The following is a 16,833-nucleotide window of genomic DNA, read 5'->3' on the forward strand; positions in this document are numbered from 1 at the left end:
TATCTATCTCATGGCATCATCCTGGGACTATACTAGGATATATCGTACCTGTACCAAGCAGAACATACTTCTCGGGAGCATCATCTTCGCTCATTCAAAGGGAAATGCTGTACATTAGATGAATTATGTAAATTGAGAATGTCTTTAAAAATTTAATACTGAAAGGAGCCGTTAGTTTCGCTTTCTCCTGCTGAAGACTGTCCGTCCTCGTCCTGACAATCGAAAGCTCGTTGTTTCTTAGAATGTCTTGTTCTACTCATAAGGTAATGAACCATAGTGGTAGCCTTCCAATAGTCTTCTTCATGCATTGCAAAGTCTTTCCTTGTCTTCTCTGCTGTCTTTACTCGGATTTGTAATGTTCACAAATAGAATACAAAAATTTGCTAGAAATGTCTATTTCGGCAATCATGTACAGTTTGTTATTGGCAAACACACAAGAGGTAATGGTACTGATAACTAACCAGCCAATGACTATTTAGCATCACAAGTGTCAGGAATTTTATGAGCAATCCAGGTTGTTAGTATATTGGATTAACGAATTCAAAAATCAGCAAACAAAACCTGCAAACCTGGAGGGTCTAATTGAAACCGTTTTTGCGAAAGCTGGTTCAGAGCAGAAGTGTCTCCCATAGAATAGAACGCGAGTAACGGAAACCCTATGAGGAAAAATAGGTTCTGGGTAAGTAAATGTGAAAGTTAAAAATTGTTGAGGCAACATTTGTTTATGCTTCATGCTAGGTAGAACATCTACAGATTAAGAGTTACGTCGCCTCAAGTTGTCTAAGTCACGCTGTAGACGACCTGAAATTGCTTAAACTTGTTACCAACATTGATTACAAACCGAAAATACACCAAAATTATGTCAGTGATTCAAAAAAATAAAGCTTGCAAACGATTAAAATTAGTCCGTTGCTTCACCAAAGTGTAAAATATCCTACTGAAATGATGCGTAACTTTCTACCGACCCTCTTCATGGCAATTTTTCATTTACTTCAAATAAACTGCTGTCGAAAATTACGCAAGATGGAAAAGAGATAATTATTTGGATTAGACAAATAGGACGGTAGTTCTTGAAGTCAGGCGGAGCGTTGGGTTTTTTCAAAATAGGAATGACATCTTTCTTGTAAAGTAAACTGAGATATTGAGAGAGCCACGAGCAAGTGAAAACTGAAGTTCAAACTACTAGATTGCGACGGGTAAAACTTTATAACTCGAACGAGTCCTAACACGCCACCCATCATTTTTGGTCACTTTAATTTTTACAGAGGCGTGGCTTACTTATATTGGCAATCGAGTTTTATTTGACTATTGATTTGATAAGAGCATCAGTTGTTGTACCACTATACTGTTTTGAAAAAAATTACATGTCAGGGTCCGTTTCAATCAACTAAAACAAGGCTTCATCTTAATATTAACGTGCGCTCATCTAAATACGTAAAGTGTGAGCAGAATTTTACGTACCTAAAATATTGGACAGAAGGAAGGGAGAAATTTAGCCTGCGCTCGCAGACGTATTTCCTTCCGGTTGTCGCTTCTCTCCGCCCGAAAAGTAGCCTGCGCTCGCAGAAGTATTTTCGGTGTACAAAAATACGTCTGCGAGAGCAGGCTAGGAGAAATTAGACTTCCTTTTCCCCGAGCGCCATTTTGTCAAACATTCAAAGTGGGGAAGGGCTGGTCTTGAATTTTTAATTTGAAATGTCCACTGATGATTGCCGCTGTTTACAGACTGATTCAGTTTCCTGCGAAAGCAGTCTTGCCAATCCTTAGTCTTGCCAAGATTATATGAGAGAAGAGAACGACTTCATATTTGGCCCTATTCCGAACTCAGTAAAGATCCCTGAATCTCAGAGCTACTCAGACAGAATTTAGATGTAAACATAAAACTAGATAAATAACGCTACGACTGCATGGTATATGAATTTCATGTAGAGCAGTTTTCAATCGAGTGCGTAAAACAACTAACAAAGTAATTACTTCGACCAATCACAGCTGGTGCAAACAGCGCATTGAACCAATCCAAATTCGTAGTAATTCCATGTAACTTGTCACAAAGGGCGGGAAAAATCGCGGGTGCAAGTCTCGATTGGTTTTTGTTTTCCTTCTCATTGGTTGATTAACTGGCGCGTAGCCAAGCGTAGCAATTGCAATCGCGTCATTACTTTCGACAGTAACTTGAAACTGACTGCTCTTATGGTGGGTGGATGAGGTCAAAATTAACAATACCAAACTGAATGGCCTATCATCGTAACGAATGCATCATGTCGAAATTGAATGGGCAATGTTGAGTGGCACACTTTCGAACCGAATGGTGTAGTATCGCAACGAATAGATCATGTTTAAATTAAATGGTCAACAAAAATTAGTTAGCACAGGTTAACTTGCAAACTGAATGCGGCATAACCAAATTGAATGGATCACAACCAAAGTGAATGGCTCATCGTGAATGGCATTCTGCCCAAATCTCTGACTAGCGGTATTAAAGTTTTCCCGGGTTTTTTTTCCGTAATTTCCTCTCTTTATAAGGGGTCTTAGTTTCCGTAGCACCCCATCTCCTGGCTTCGCTTGTAAATAGCCAACTGGTTTGCCTCCAGTCAGTTGGGATTCTTAAAGTTGTTCTGTTCAATGCTTGAGCTTTGACTTTTATCCAAAGGCCGTTTACTTTGAGTGTAAGTTTTGGATTTCACGGTCCGCCAGTACTCACTTTCAAAACTGACCGATTGGACCTCAGACGGTTGGATCCAAGGAAAAGTGACGTCAGAGGCTCACTAGCTTAAAATTTCGAATTCAGCGTGTGAACGCAGCTTATTATATATGCAAAGCGTGAGATTAAAAGTCTGAAAGCCCAAAACCCCCGTGCTGCATATTACTTCTGCGGCGTACACACGTATTGCATTCTTAAACTAGTGAGCCTTTGACGTCATTTTCTCCTCGATCCAGCTCTCTCAAGAACATAATGTTAGTAATGGCGGACCATTAAATAAGAAAATTACAGTTAAAATAAAGAGATGTCTTTTTGAAATCAAGGCTTAAAACGTGGGTCACTTAGTGTTTTGTCAACATAGTTTTGAAATCCAAAGAAAAATATGAATTGATTTTTTGGTCACAGGGGCACTTTAAGGTTTTTCCTTTGGTTGTGATCCATTCAATTTGGTTAATGTGTCTCTCAACGTATGTTAAGTAAGTTTTATCGACCATTCAATTTAAACATGATCCATCCGTTACGACACTACACCATTCGGTTCGAAAGTGTGCCACTCAACATTGACCATTCAATTACGACATGATGCATTCGTTACGATGAAAGGCCATTCAGTTTGGTCTTGTTAATTTTGACCTCATCCACCCGCCATACTATTTCACTGTCATTCATTCATCTCGTATGGGATATGGTACGACGCAACTGACCAGCTGTACCGATGGATTGACAGGTCAAGTGCTAGAGTAATACAGTGCAGTTCGAGTCCCACTCAGATTTTTTTCGGGTTTCATTTACAAGTGCTTAAGTTTCTTTCAAAAGCGATGGTCATTCGATCTTCGATTTATCAGACTTCGCAGCCCTAAATATATGATTTTTCATATATTTCACCGTCATGAGGCTCTGTCGGGATTAGAAAATTAGGGCTGTGTTGTAGTTAAAATGAGAAGGTCAAGAACTATAACAATGAGTAAAACGAAGGCATGGACGGCACTTATATAAATGGTGGCCGATTTGTTGTTATTTGGTAATCATTTTTATTTGACCTACTGGCCTTAAGGATTACGCTTTTGCAAACGTTGGCCGTGTAACACTTATATTTGAACAGACTTAACTGATTAGAGTGTAATGTGAAGTGCTAAGTTTCTACCCCATATGAACCATGTGAGCATTAGTCCTACTGATGGAAATGGGCCCACACAAGGACAGAGAAAAACTCTGACCAGGGTGGGAACCGAACCCCCGACCCTCGGGCCAGACCACCGCTGCTTTACCGACTGAGCTACAAACGTATTTCCGGCGGTCGTTTCTCTCCCCCGAAAAACGACCGCCGGAAATACGTCTGCGTTCGCAGGCTATATTTTCAGTGAAACAAACACTTCTTTTGTATTTTACTCATTATATTATAGCGAGGATAGAAAGGCTTATTAACATATAAACAAAGTATTGTCTTTTTGGTCGCCATTATGAAACAGTCTTGTACGATGAATGTTTGATTATTTCCTTTTGCTAATTTCTATATATTTAGCATATCGCCGTGTGTTAACTTTCAAAATAACAAGTAAAGTTAAAAGCTCGTTACTATTTAATTACTCACAGGCATTCACACTGATCGATGCGGGTTGAGCGATTCAACTGAAATAATTTTTCAATCCAGTTAATTTTTTATTACGTTCAGGGCCCAGTTTTTAAAGCCCGATTAAGCTAATCTTGAATTTCTGGAAATTTAAATTGCAGTTTCTTTTCTGATAAAAAAGTTCATACATGTAGATACCAAGTTTCAGGGAGAGGCTAGCTCAGTGAAAAAATTGAGCAAGCGGTCGAAGGCGTGCGCCTTTTAGGGGGTCGGTGCACGGGGCATGCTCCCCCGGGAAATTGATTAATCTGAGTTCTTCTAGATCACTTTTCCCGCATTCTGGGCTAATTTAATGACCCATTTTACTCATGATACAATGACAGTTAAACGAGCAGGAAATGGTGCACCAGTGGTTCAGTTGCCTGAGCAGCAGGTTGCCCTGCGGGAGGTCGTGAGTTCGCTTCAGGCCGGGCGGTTTAGTTTAGTTTAATTTAATTTATTCGCTACAATTAATGGAGTGGCAGGGAAGAGGAACAGAAATTTCGTCCCAAGGAACACCTAACCCCTATATCCATGGATCAAACCACAACACCGGGAACTCCATGCCCTACTCTTCTCGAATAGTGTGTGGGTTCTTTAACATCCCACAGAATTTATACCTAGGGGTTGTGAGACGGGACCAAGAAGACTTGAAAGTCTAACCATTCGCGGATGTCGTTAAAAAGGCAGTACGTTCTCCTCAGTTATTTAAAGACCCTGAGTGTTGCATTGGTCCGACTGGAGTTGAACTCACGACCTCCCGCGGGACAGCCCAATGCTCAACCAACTGAGCCACCTGTGTAAGGTTTTTAGTCTTTAGACTAGACTTAGACTTTTTGCTCTCCTTCCGCCTAAAATTACAATGCTAAGGCTTTAATCTTTGACTGGCAAAATTCTAACCTCCGTTGGTATTTAATCGCGGATTAGCATTAACTGGCCCCAGAGTTTTAAGAAAGATTATGTATCCGAATCGTGCTTTGAACAATTTTGCTTCTAAGAGGCAGACTGTTGATGTTTTCTTCGAGAAGGATGATTTCAATTGACTAGAAAATGGATTTCTAGAAAGCCCCGAAAAACAGTTTGCCTGTAGGCCAGCCTGACTATGCATTTTCCCAATTAACCGCGAAGGGTTCTTACTATCGGTATTTTCTGGAAAGTAAGGCTATTTTGGTTCCAAAGAAGGCTCTTACTTTATTATTCAGTGGTGACAAAAGGTCGTGTACAACCTGTTGTTTCTATAAACTTTGCATAAACTGATATATGTCTATACTGTTGTGTTATCATACATGAATTGTTATCTAGGAGGGGCACGGGGAAAGTATTAAAAGAGATGGCGTTCAGTCAGTTTACACGTGTGATTATTCCGGAGTCGAATAACACGATAATTAACAATTATTCCATAAGCGCGCGTTGGATATGAGATGGTAAATAGCCAACGAGGCGTGTAGCGCCGAGTTGGCTATAACCAGTCTCATATGCAACAAGCGCGAATGGAATAATTGTTTTATTAAAGTCCTTCAACTCCAAAAATTTGGAAGTACGACATACGAGCGGAAAAAGCGAGCAAATCTGAGCGAAATCGAAAAAAACTTGATGAGAACTGATACGATGTTGTGTAATACCTTGTTGTCAGACAGACTCAGGCTCATCACAAAAACATTTCTTGCCTTTTCGCGTACTTCTAAACGTCGGAATTGATCCAAACTTTCTACAAAAAAAGTTTTTTTTCTCCTTTTTGGCTTTATTCAAAGAGTAATTTCGCATTCCGGCGAAAACATTTTTAGTTTAGCAACGCTTAACGCAATCATTTTTTACCATAAAAGGTCAAACCAAGGTATATGAGCTGATAACCGAGATTGAGTGAACCAGTCAGAGCACGCGAAATGCATTATCCGAGGTTGAGAATTTAATAAATATACAAGTACAAACGCAATTATACCAATGTCTTTGACCAATGATGGACCACTAGAGTAATCAGTTTAATAGAAATGATCTTTTTTCAAATTTTGAAGTTTTCAATTATTAGCTTACAGCTTATTAAATGACTGGATTCTTCTCAAGTTGTCTTTTGCGACCAGGTTTCTAATCCATTTCATTTAATGACCTATTAACGCTACAAATTCGTTCATTAATCATTAGGCATGAAATCAGAATTTTAGTGCAATGAATGATTCAAACTAAAATCTGTATCGCACGTATGGAACAAACCTAAGCATTGCCTGAAGCTTTTGAATTAGTTTGAAAACTTGTTAATTGTTTTATCGCAATCGGAACCGACGTCTTCTTCAGTTTTTTCAGGGTAAATAAGTTTCTAAAAAACCAAGGTAAAAGCAAAGTTGGCCAATACTGGACTATACAGAACGGAAAAAATATAAAGCGCCCTCCGGCATAGTTTGGTACGAGAATTTTTTAGCCTGACAACGCGTTATTTGTTTGGTCCACTTCGCGTTGTTTCAAAAGTGTCTCCTTCTATACTTATTCCAACTATTTATTTTACTAAATTCTTTCGCCTTTGGAATCCTTGTTTTTATAATGTGTATCAAAGTATTCCCGACGGTGAATTTAGGAAAACATTTTGCGCGTCGAAGCGCCGAGCTCTGAATTCCAATACTAATCAGCTGAAAGCCATTCAAATTGTTCTTGTGTTTACATGCATGGTACTTGAATAAGTAAAGACATTTTCTCATTTTCAGCAAATTTCCGTGAACTTTTAGATGATAGGGTTCGCGTTAACTTTTACTTAAAAAGTAATGACTATGTTTTTTACACTTTTAGTTTATTATGACCATCAGGCCCATACGAAACTTGTATTGTAAGCATCTTTTTAAAGGTGATTAATGATAAATTTGATTTATAACTCTACAGGTGTCAATCACTGACCTCAAATGACGCATGAGGTCTGGTGATTTCTTTGTGTTAAGAACAAAGTGTCATCCGTTTACTCAAGCCATAATGGGTTATGGATCTTGGTTTACTTTAATATGGATTTCTTTTTCATGATGTGATCAGCTGAGATTTATTATCAACATGAACTTGACAGCATTGAACAGGCCGTCAACTGGCTTAATTAAACTGAGCTACTGAAGAGTTCATTACTACGATTCAGAAGGTGCTCTAAATTTCTTAACTTTGTGGCAAAGTTTGACCACGTCCCACAGTGCAGTAATCGGCCAATGTGCCATTGTGACGCTAGTATTGAAAAAAGGTAACCTTTTAGTTAAGTCTGTGGAATACGTGAAATTTTAAGCAACATGGAGCACACAATTTTTTGAGGTTGTTGATGCTATTCTAGGGACACCTCATAGAACTCCAGGAGTAACGGGAGCGATCGTTATGCTTACGGTTTTTTTCTGACAAAGCGAGATCCGAATCATCAAATGCTTGCTTGAATGCAATGTAGGGATCCGCAGATATAATCGGCAATGGGTTAAACACACAAGCAAGGTAAACAAAATACCCTGTTCCCCACAAGAGGGGCGGGGAGGGGGGGGGGGGAGGGGGTTGGGGGTAACCACAATATATGAGCGGTGTTGGTATCACTGTGAAGGGCATAATTTCCTGCAGCTTAGTCTGGGATAGAGAATATTAATCAGCGACTTTTGGTTTAAAATAGATGTCTATTTCCCCAAATCATGAATTTAGTCTAGACAAAGTTTCCCGCTGATGACATTAAAAAATCATTAGGGCGAGTTGTGCTTAGATGAATGAATGAATGGATGTTCTGGAACAGATCTAAAAAAAGACAGAACTCTTTAATATGTATTAGTTAAGACTGAATAGGATGGCGAAATATTGCGAAATCTTTCTAACCATTGTATAGTTTTGTTAAGAGTTTGGAGACCCAGGGTAGCATTCACCCATTATACTGACTCAAGTACTGACTCAAGGGAGCTCTTCGATCTATATGTTTTCGGAAAGACCCAGCTCTGCCGGACAGAATAATCGTGGGAAAAATAAGGAGAGCTTTTCGATTCTATAAACATTTTTGTGAATAAACCTTCAAACTATACAGCCACAATTATGTCGACCTCTAACCAAGCGAATCCAACAATCTAACAACTTAAAATATTGCAATTTTTCACATTTAAAGTAAGATTGATTGGTAATTTAGAGTATCCAGTTTGCGGAAAATGCCTCGGTTTCTTTCTTAACCACAGACAAAAATAACCCACTGCGTAAACTAGGTTTAATGAGGGTTTTATTTTAATATGAGCTCTTTGGTGCGTTTCAACAAAGACCGCTGCAATCAGTAATGTGCAAACTTAGTTGAGTCAAGTGTCAATTAGGTTCATTTTTGTGCACGTATCAAAATTCCTTTATGAGAATTAACGATCGCCATGTAAACCATTCTGGACTGACCAAAAGTTGGTCAGTCGCAATGACTTCCCTTTGCTGTCAGTTCGAGACAAACATTCTTTTTGTGCGCTAGGCAACCTCATCAATATCCCCATCAGGGTGTGATGGAGGTCGATAGTATTTTCGACACAGCACTTCATGGACAATTGGACACTGGGGGGGTAAATTTGCAAGGCTTGCCTCACAAGTACACTGTACGTGAAGTCCGCTATGCATCTGTACAACGCTGACAATTTTGGATCACAATCAAATATTGACTGATGGAATACAATAAATGATTTCATTTGAAGACTTTTTAACACCAATTAATATCCATTCTTTCAATTTATTACTCTTAGAAGAACAATCTTAATTAAAGAATCAGCTACCTCAAATTACTTTTTTATAAAGAAAACAAACTGTAAAGATATATTTTTTCAAATTCACTTTGAACATTTTCGTTCAGCTTGAATGGTTCTTGATGTAATTCATGATGATTCGCGACGCGTCCTTTTGACAGACTATGCAAACTTGAACAAAGATGGTGGAATGCTATTGTTAGAGCCTAGTTATAGCAGGGGTCTTTGAATAAGATGAGCGCCTTTTGCATGATAACAGCAAAAATCTCTCGAATACCCATCATACGGAACATTTGAGTTTCAGTTTTTTTTATTTCTGGAGTGCTGATTAATGCGTGACAATAAATGTCATGTCGCGTAGTTCGCAGTAAAGAATGTATTCTACAAATATATCATTGTTCTGGAGAACAGGGTGCTGCCTTTCTAATTTGCGTGATAGCATTTGCTTGCTCGAAAGCATCCATAGAGATGTAGTATAATCACTACATACATGTAGTGATTATTACACACCTTATTTCTATAGGATAGTATTCTTTCTTATGATGGAACAAACCTTAACTTTATACAGTGTTTATGTTCAGCAATAGTGCAATTAGAGAGACTACCACTAACAATTACAGCCTATTCATCCTATCATTGGGAAATCAAATTTTTGGCATACCTATTTGAATCCTTTACTTTGAAGCTTTTGATTTGGTTTTTAAATACCCTCGTTCTGAAAAGTCTTTTGTGATTCAGCAAATTCTTTGTCCAGACGCAACGACCCAGAGAAGGATAAGATATTAAATTAAGCACTGTTCGATTAGTTGAAGGTTGTCTTCCACTTCGTGAAGTTTGGAAACAGTTCAACTCATTGAACCTTTGCTGTGTTCAGTTTGATCAGACTGTGACGACGACTTCTCACTGCAGATCCAAAGAGTGTTCAAGCTCAGTTTCGGGTAAGTTTTTTCCCAACACTTGTAAACTGCGTCAAAGTTTCAAAGTACAACTGATTTTAGACGGGCGGTGGCTGGCAAAATTTATAGCTCGTGACTATGTTCATTTCGAAGTGATTCATGTCCCTTTTCTTTAAATATTTGGTTTTTTTTTTTGCACAAATGTCCAATGAACCTGTCTTGGATAATCTTCCAGCTACAGAACCAAGCGAACTGATTTTTACGTTTTGAACCATTATTTTCAGCCCTCCTAGGAGATAAAAAAAAAACAAAGCTATCTCGCTTTAGCAGAGTCAGAACATAGTTGAACGAATTCAAATGAGAAATCTGTTAAATTTCAGTCATAATCTTAGATTCGACGAGATGTCTTGAGCCACATTTATCAAACTGCTGGCTTCCTTCTGAATAAGGAATTCCGCATAATTTTATTTGAGGAAGGTTCACACTTCATGTTAACCCTTGTACATTTCAGCTAATTTGCAAAAGGTAGAAGACAGTTCAGAATCGACGAAATCCTACGGGTTCATGATTAGAATTATCAAGTTTTCCATACGTTAATGCTTGACTTTCCCGATCGAACAATTTGTTTTCTCCTTTATTTGTTTTCGTTGTCGATGTATCTTATCCATTTAAATTAATGCGTTGTTCGAACCTGCCTTGTAGGCTTCGCAAAATTGTCCCTAATTTTTTGTGTGTTTGCATGTAAGCGTCAGATATTTAACGAATACGGTAACTACCGCCATCCGAGTGTATCTAAACTCTCGAATTATCGATAGGATGCCAGGACAAAACGATAAAATATCTTATGTGATCAAACAATTACATATGCAATCAAATCGATGTACTAGAAAATTCCTGGGGCGTATACTTTAGAATTATTGCGAGTTTAATTTAGTTTCAAATTAATTTTTGCGCATGTCTTTCAATACCTTACTACGATGTGATATTTTAGTAAGACAATTCGTCTTCTACGCAATTTTGTTTGATTCAGAAAAACCAAACTCGAGCCGTGAGTGGATACATGCAGCATTGTACTCCCTAAATGTATTCACTCCTATAGTCCGCGGATAATTTGAACGTTCAAATGAAAATTGTTTTTGTTTCCGTTTAAAAGAAATGTTTTTCTTTGAAATCGGGATTTAGCGTCATTGAAGACATTAAAGACTTTGTATGGCGCTAGCTTGTTAAAATTCACCCTAATTGCAAAATATTTATTCATTGAATTCTTTATTCATGTTGGTCACACCAGAAATGATGCCTTTAAGTAAAGCATCGAAAAAGTTTCGTTAGCGCAAGGGACCTCGTCTTAAAGGAGCCACTTTATTCCCAGTGCTAAGAAATAATCGTCTCACACATCCAACTGTATGAGTCCTGATTAGTTATGCGGATACGCTTCAGGTACTATTCTTGAATATTCCCCGATCTTCCACTGCAAAACAAAATAGAATAGTAATGATTGATCAAATCCTTTTGCAGCAGAGATGAATTACAAGGATGTAAGAAGCATTGTACAAGCACCTAACTCATGGACACGCCACAATAAATATATCATGAGACAGACAGATAAATAATATGTAATAATTACTCAATTAGAGGTTAATGTCCTCATAACCTTCCTTCCAAAGTATCCACCCAACAAAACCGCACTTTCTCCAATGATATCCTTGCAAGCAGACAGTAAACAAGTAGATAAATTATTTTTTCCAACCAACATCTTGCCATATTTCTTCAGCTTTTTATATGGAGAACCTGTTATGTGTGTCTATTATGGTAGAATACCAATCAAGTCAACCATTGAAGGGAAAATACTAGAAAATGCAAATTTTCTCAGCTGGTCAATTTATATGGGTTATTGACCAAGCGTGAGGTCAAGATGGCTGGATATTGGCCAAATTCTTTTTCTGCGTGTTTATGGATCGAGACGAAGTCGAGGTCCATAAACACGCAAAAAAAAGCTCGAGGCCAAGATCCAGCCATCTCGACCGAACAAGCTTGGTCAATAAAGAATTTATTATATGGGATAAAACACCAAAAATATGATCTTTACGTAACAACAATGGAATTTCTGCTGCGTGAGTTGTAATTTAAATTTCAAGTTGTCAAACTATAAGAAAGATTCTAAAAAAACTAAACAATGCATAAGTTATCTACCGACTGATTCCGGGCTCAGCTGAGCATTCGACTACCGTGCGAGAGCTCTCTGCCTTTCTAAAAGGCACGTCACAAACTGGACTATGACTTTGTGTAATTCCGCTCACCACCTGGGTCAGCGCATGTAAGCTAAACTGAACTCATTTTTCAAAGTTGTCTCTTGAGTCTGAGACTAATGTAAATTTTATACTTGTCACAAAATTATCGAAGCCATGGATTTAAATTTCAACTGCCCTATCGTTCAGAAAATATTTAACAATTATTCCATGAGCGCACGTTGGATATGAGATGGTAAATAGCCAACGAGGCGCGTAGTGCCGAGTTGGCTATAACCAGTCTCATATCCAACAAGCGCGAATGGAATAATTGTTTTATTAAATTCCTTTAAACTCCAAAAGTTTAGAAAGTACGAAATACGAGCGAAAAAAGCGAGCAAATCTGGGCGAAATCAAAAAAACTTGATGAGAACCGATGCGATGTCGTGTAACACCTTGTGGTCAGACAGACGCAGGCTCGTCACAAAAACATTTCTTACCTTTTCGCGTACTTCTAAACGTCGGAATTTAACCCAGCTGTCCAGAAAAACTTTTTTTTTGCTTTCTTCAGAGAGAAATTTCGCTTTCCGGCAAAAAAACTTTTAGCTTGGCAACACTTAGATCAATCGTTTACCATATAAGGTCAAACCAAGGTATATGAGCTGATAACCAAGATTGAGTGAACCAATCAGAGCACGAGAATTGCATTATCCCAGGTTGAGAATTTAATAATTTTAAATATTCATTTTTCCCTGAAACCTCCAGAGGCTGGAACCAACTCCCGGCTGAAGTAGCTACTACTCAGTTTACACACAGTTATCGGTTATCGGTTATGTATATTGCATTCAGTTTTTGTGTATTTTATGTTTATATTTTATTCCATTCATATAGTAAGTTTATGTAATTTGTAATATAGTAGGTGTCATGCCTCATCGGCTTTAACTACTTAATGAAGGTGAGGTGTCATACATAACAATAAAGATCGACAATTTGCTCTCGGAAGACATGCTCCCTTGGTTTCCAGAGTTTTTCAAGAGCGCGCGCCCAGTTCGCGAAATTCGTACCCGTGATTGTGGTTGTACTCATAGTGATTCGAAGAACCTCTATTCACTGAGGGAAAACGTCTCCTCGTTCCGAGAGTTTTCCTTGAATAGAGATTCCACTTTGACTAAACTGTGCAATTTTTTCCCCTTATTTTTTTCGACTACATTCTATACTTCAGTAACTAATGCTCCACTTGATTGTCCCATTATCGATCAATCAATTGATCAAGTGCTAATCAGTTCGCACGCGATCAGGTGAAAGGAGCTAAACAACTCAAGTCACACGATGTTTGTTAATATTTCAGGATTTGTGACGATAGCTCTAAGTTGACCAAAAAGACTACTTACTCGCCGAATTTACAGCTGCGTATCGGGGGACTGACCTGAGACTATCATCATGTCTAAGCGACGATCCGTACTGGGTCTGTTGCCGCAAGATCCTCGAACAACTACAGTCATGAAGGATGAACAAGGGCGTATCGACTTGATAACAGAGAAAAACCAAGAGTGGGCTGAGGAATTTCAATTATTGCTGAAAGAATACCAGGGCATAAAAGACCATTGTGAAGATGTGGAGCGCAAGTACAGAGATACTCAGAAAGAAAACTCGAAGATCAAGACGCACTTGGATCTCACCCAAGAGAAGTGGAATCGGGAAAAACGGTCTTGGGTGAATGAGAAGGAAAAACTTGAAGATGAGTGTGACAAGCTGCGTAAGGAGCTGCGTGAAAAGGGTGTTAAGGTATAGAATACGAATTAACCAAATCATATCAGAGATTTTGAATAAGGTCTTCAAAAAGTAATAAATTAACATGTAAATAAATTAAAGTGGTACTATGATTAAAAAAAAATCTCCTTTTTTTCTTCATATTTTGAAAGTGTGTTCGCTTAACACCTAACTGGCAAAATTTTTATCCAAAGGCTGTTTATTTTCAGTGTAAGTTTTGGATTTCACGGTCCGCCATTACTCACGTTCAAAACTGACCGATTAGACCTCAGAGGGTTGGATCTAGAGAATTATTCACTAGCTTAAAATTACAGTGTGTAAACGCAATTTATTACATATGCAAAACACGGGTTTAAAAGTCTGAAAACCCGAAACTCCCGTGCTGCATATTAATTCAGCCGCGTACACACGCATTGCATTTTTAAACTAGTGAATCTTTGACGTTATTTTCTCCTCGACCCAGCTCTCTCAAGATGTTAAAGTTAGTAATGGCGGACCAATAAATAAGAAAATTCCAGTTAAAATAAACAGGTGTCTTTTTAAAATCAGAACTTAAAACTTGGGTCGGTTAGTGTTTAGTTAACATAGTTTGAAATCCAAAGAAAAAAAAGATTTGTTTTTTTAGTCGTAGTACCACAATCCTGATGCAAAGTGAAATGCACACAGATGTCGCTAAGCTCTCGAAATACGCCTTCAGGCAGTTCAGAGGATTCTGCTCTTCCTCCTGATAAGAGGAGAACACGTCGCCAAATCTTAGGCCAGTCACTTATATAATAGCGTATTAAAAGTACATTTTTACTGAGCTATTACGTTATGTATTATGTACTTGTAAAGGTGGGTGACTTGCAGAAGGCATTGGTGGAAACCCAGAAGAAAGCTGACGCACGTAAGGAAGAGGTTCAGACGAAAACTAAGCAAGTCGAAAAGCTGGAAAAAATCACCAATGATCTTAAGGACAGGGTATGTAGAAACCATCCCAGTAAGAGAATTTCTATGTAGTTTTCTCTCTTTCATTGACCAGACCACGCAGCTTTTCCCTCCACGTTAGAACACTCGATCTCCTGTTTGAAAGATACTATATTTCGAAAACTACAAAGGTGGAGTAGAACCCATATTTTCCTAGCTACTTCCATCCCTTGAGGAAACAGCCGAGCACAACTCGGGAGAGGAGAGGGCAGGGCTTCCATACACACTCCCCCAAGAAAGCCAAGAAGTACTTTTTCAAAAATTTAAGCCACCGCAAGGAAAGTCTAGCTTAAGTGATGGTGGCACCTATCTTTGTATTTTTGGTCATAAGTTCATAAATTCCTCTGCTCGGTCCTTTTCAAATCCTTGGTTAATGCAGTGGTTTTTCTTCATTGAGCGTTTCTTCCTTTTCCCGTTTGCTCCTTCATTCTTTCAACAAATACTTAATCATTCTCTCGTTCATTTCTTGCTTTGTTTAAGGTCATCCCTGAGTTGAAACAAAAGCTAAATCACTCTGAGGCCAACTTCAAAGTCTGTGAGAAGAAAATCAGCCAGCTTTCACTCGAACTTGATCAAGCTGACGAGCAACATGAGCAGGATGAACAAATCATCGAGAAATTGCGTAGAGAGAAGAACGCGATTATGGAGCAATCAGCGAAATTCGAGCGCGAGAAGAAAACGGCTGAAGACGCCCGCGAAAAGGCCGAAAACCAAATCGTTATTTTGAAGGACATTCACAAAACACTTTGCGACAAGAGCGAGCGACAGGAATTGGACCTGTTATCTGCGCAAGAGAGAATAAGAGAACTGGAAGACGAGCGAAACAAGCTGCTTGCAGAACCAGAGATGAAAAGCTACAACATTACTGTTGTGGAGAGTGAACCAATGTTGGAGTCTGCCCCGATTTCGTTTTCATTTGAGGATGACACGTTTAAAGATGAAATGAACCAGAAGATGAAAGACCTCAATGATAAAGTCACACGATTAGAAGGTGAGAGACCAAGATTCCTATTCCTGCATGTATCCCTTTCCGAAAAAAAAATAAAGTCACGTGATCGCGACTGATCATTTTACATCGCTAATCAAATAGGCCATTTCTGAGTTTGTCTGCCTCCTCATCAAAGCGAGTCTAAGTGCAAAGTTTTCCTTATGAAAATTAGTTCTCATTTATATGTAAAGTAGAACTAATTACCATCACAAAAACTTCGCACTTAAACTCGCTTTGAAGAGGAGACAGACATGAACTCGGAAATAACCTATTCGACCAATTCAAACAAAATATTCGAATGCTTAATAGATTCACTCAATTTTGGAAATCTTTCAGCATCAGTGAGATAACGAAAGACAACCCTTCAACGTTTGTGACACATTCACGAGAAAGGGATGATGAAATCAAGAGATATACGATCCTGTTTGATATTAAGTTGCAGAAACGGCGAGAAGTTTAAGGATCTTACCGCAGCCACAAAACGTATTGAAAGAAGTTGTTGTCGTTTTGATTATAACAGGCTTCTCTGACAATGAAATTTGCCGTGTCAGTGTATAAAAAATATGGCAAAAATAATCTGCTGGTAATTCAACGCACTGGCTTTTAAGTGAATGACGTTATTTCATTGGCTCTAGCAGAGTTTAAAAGTTAAATTTATGCTGGTAATTCATGCAAGCTAGTGAGTAAGGAGTGAAATCTCGTGGATTCCCTTTTGGTTTTCAGCGTTAAGCTTAGGGTGAGTTTTGGGAAAATCCGAAAACGGATTCTTGAATCCAAAAACCGATCATGAATCCAAAGTATCCACACTCAAGTAGGATACTTCGGATCAAATCTAAATCCGGATTTTTAAGATTCATCAGTTCAGCGTTTTTTTGGGAAAGGATTTGAAAAAAGTATTTTTGATAAGCGGTTTTCCATGCAAAAATAATACACAACAGCAACCGTACATGACAGTTTAGTCAAAATGTTTTTCTCGAGCCATTT

General features: G+C 38.5%; 1 protein-coding gene and 1 long non-coding RNA gene across 2 annotated transcripts in view; one reads left to right on the plus strand and one right to left on the minus strand.

Moving 5' to 3' along the window:
* Window positions 1–16,833, plus strand: part of LOC138030789 (nuclear anchorage protein 1-like) — a 69,161-nt gene that overhangs the window by 24,503 nt on the left and 27,825 nt on the right. Inside the window, 3 exon segments of the mRNA XM_068878661.1 lie at window positions 13,551–13,910; window positions 14,730–14,855; window positions 15,342–15,852. Coding sequence (XP_068734762.1) covers window positions 13,551–13,910; window positions 14,730–14,855; window positions 15,342–15,852 — 997 coding nt within the window.
* On the minus strand, window positions 11,150–11,823 carry LOC138028932 (uncharacterized). Its single transcript, XR_011127770.1, has 2 exons — window positions 11,525–11,823; window positions 11,150–11,368 (listed from the first exon to the last, which is right to left on the minus strand). It is a non-coding gene; the product is annotated as an uncharacterized lncRNA (long non-coding RNA).

This window comes from Montipora capricornis, chromosome 13, assembly GCF_036669925.1.
Source record: "Montipora capricornis isolate CH-2021 chromosome 13, ASM3666992v2, whole genome shotgun sequence".
NCBI classification, from domain to species: domain Eukaryota; kingdom Metazoa; phylum Cnidaria; class Anthozoa; order Scleractinia; family Acroporidae; genus Montipora; species Montipora capricornis.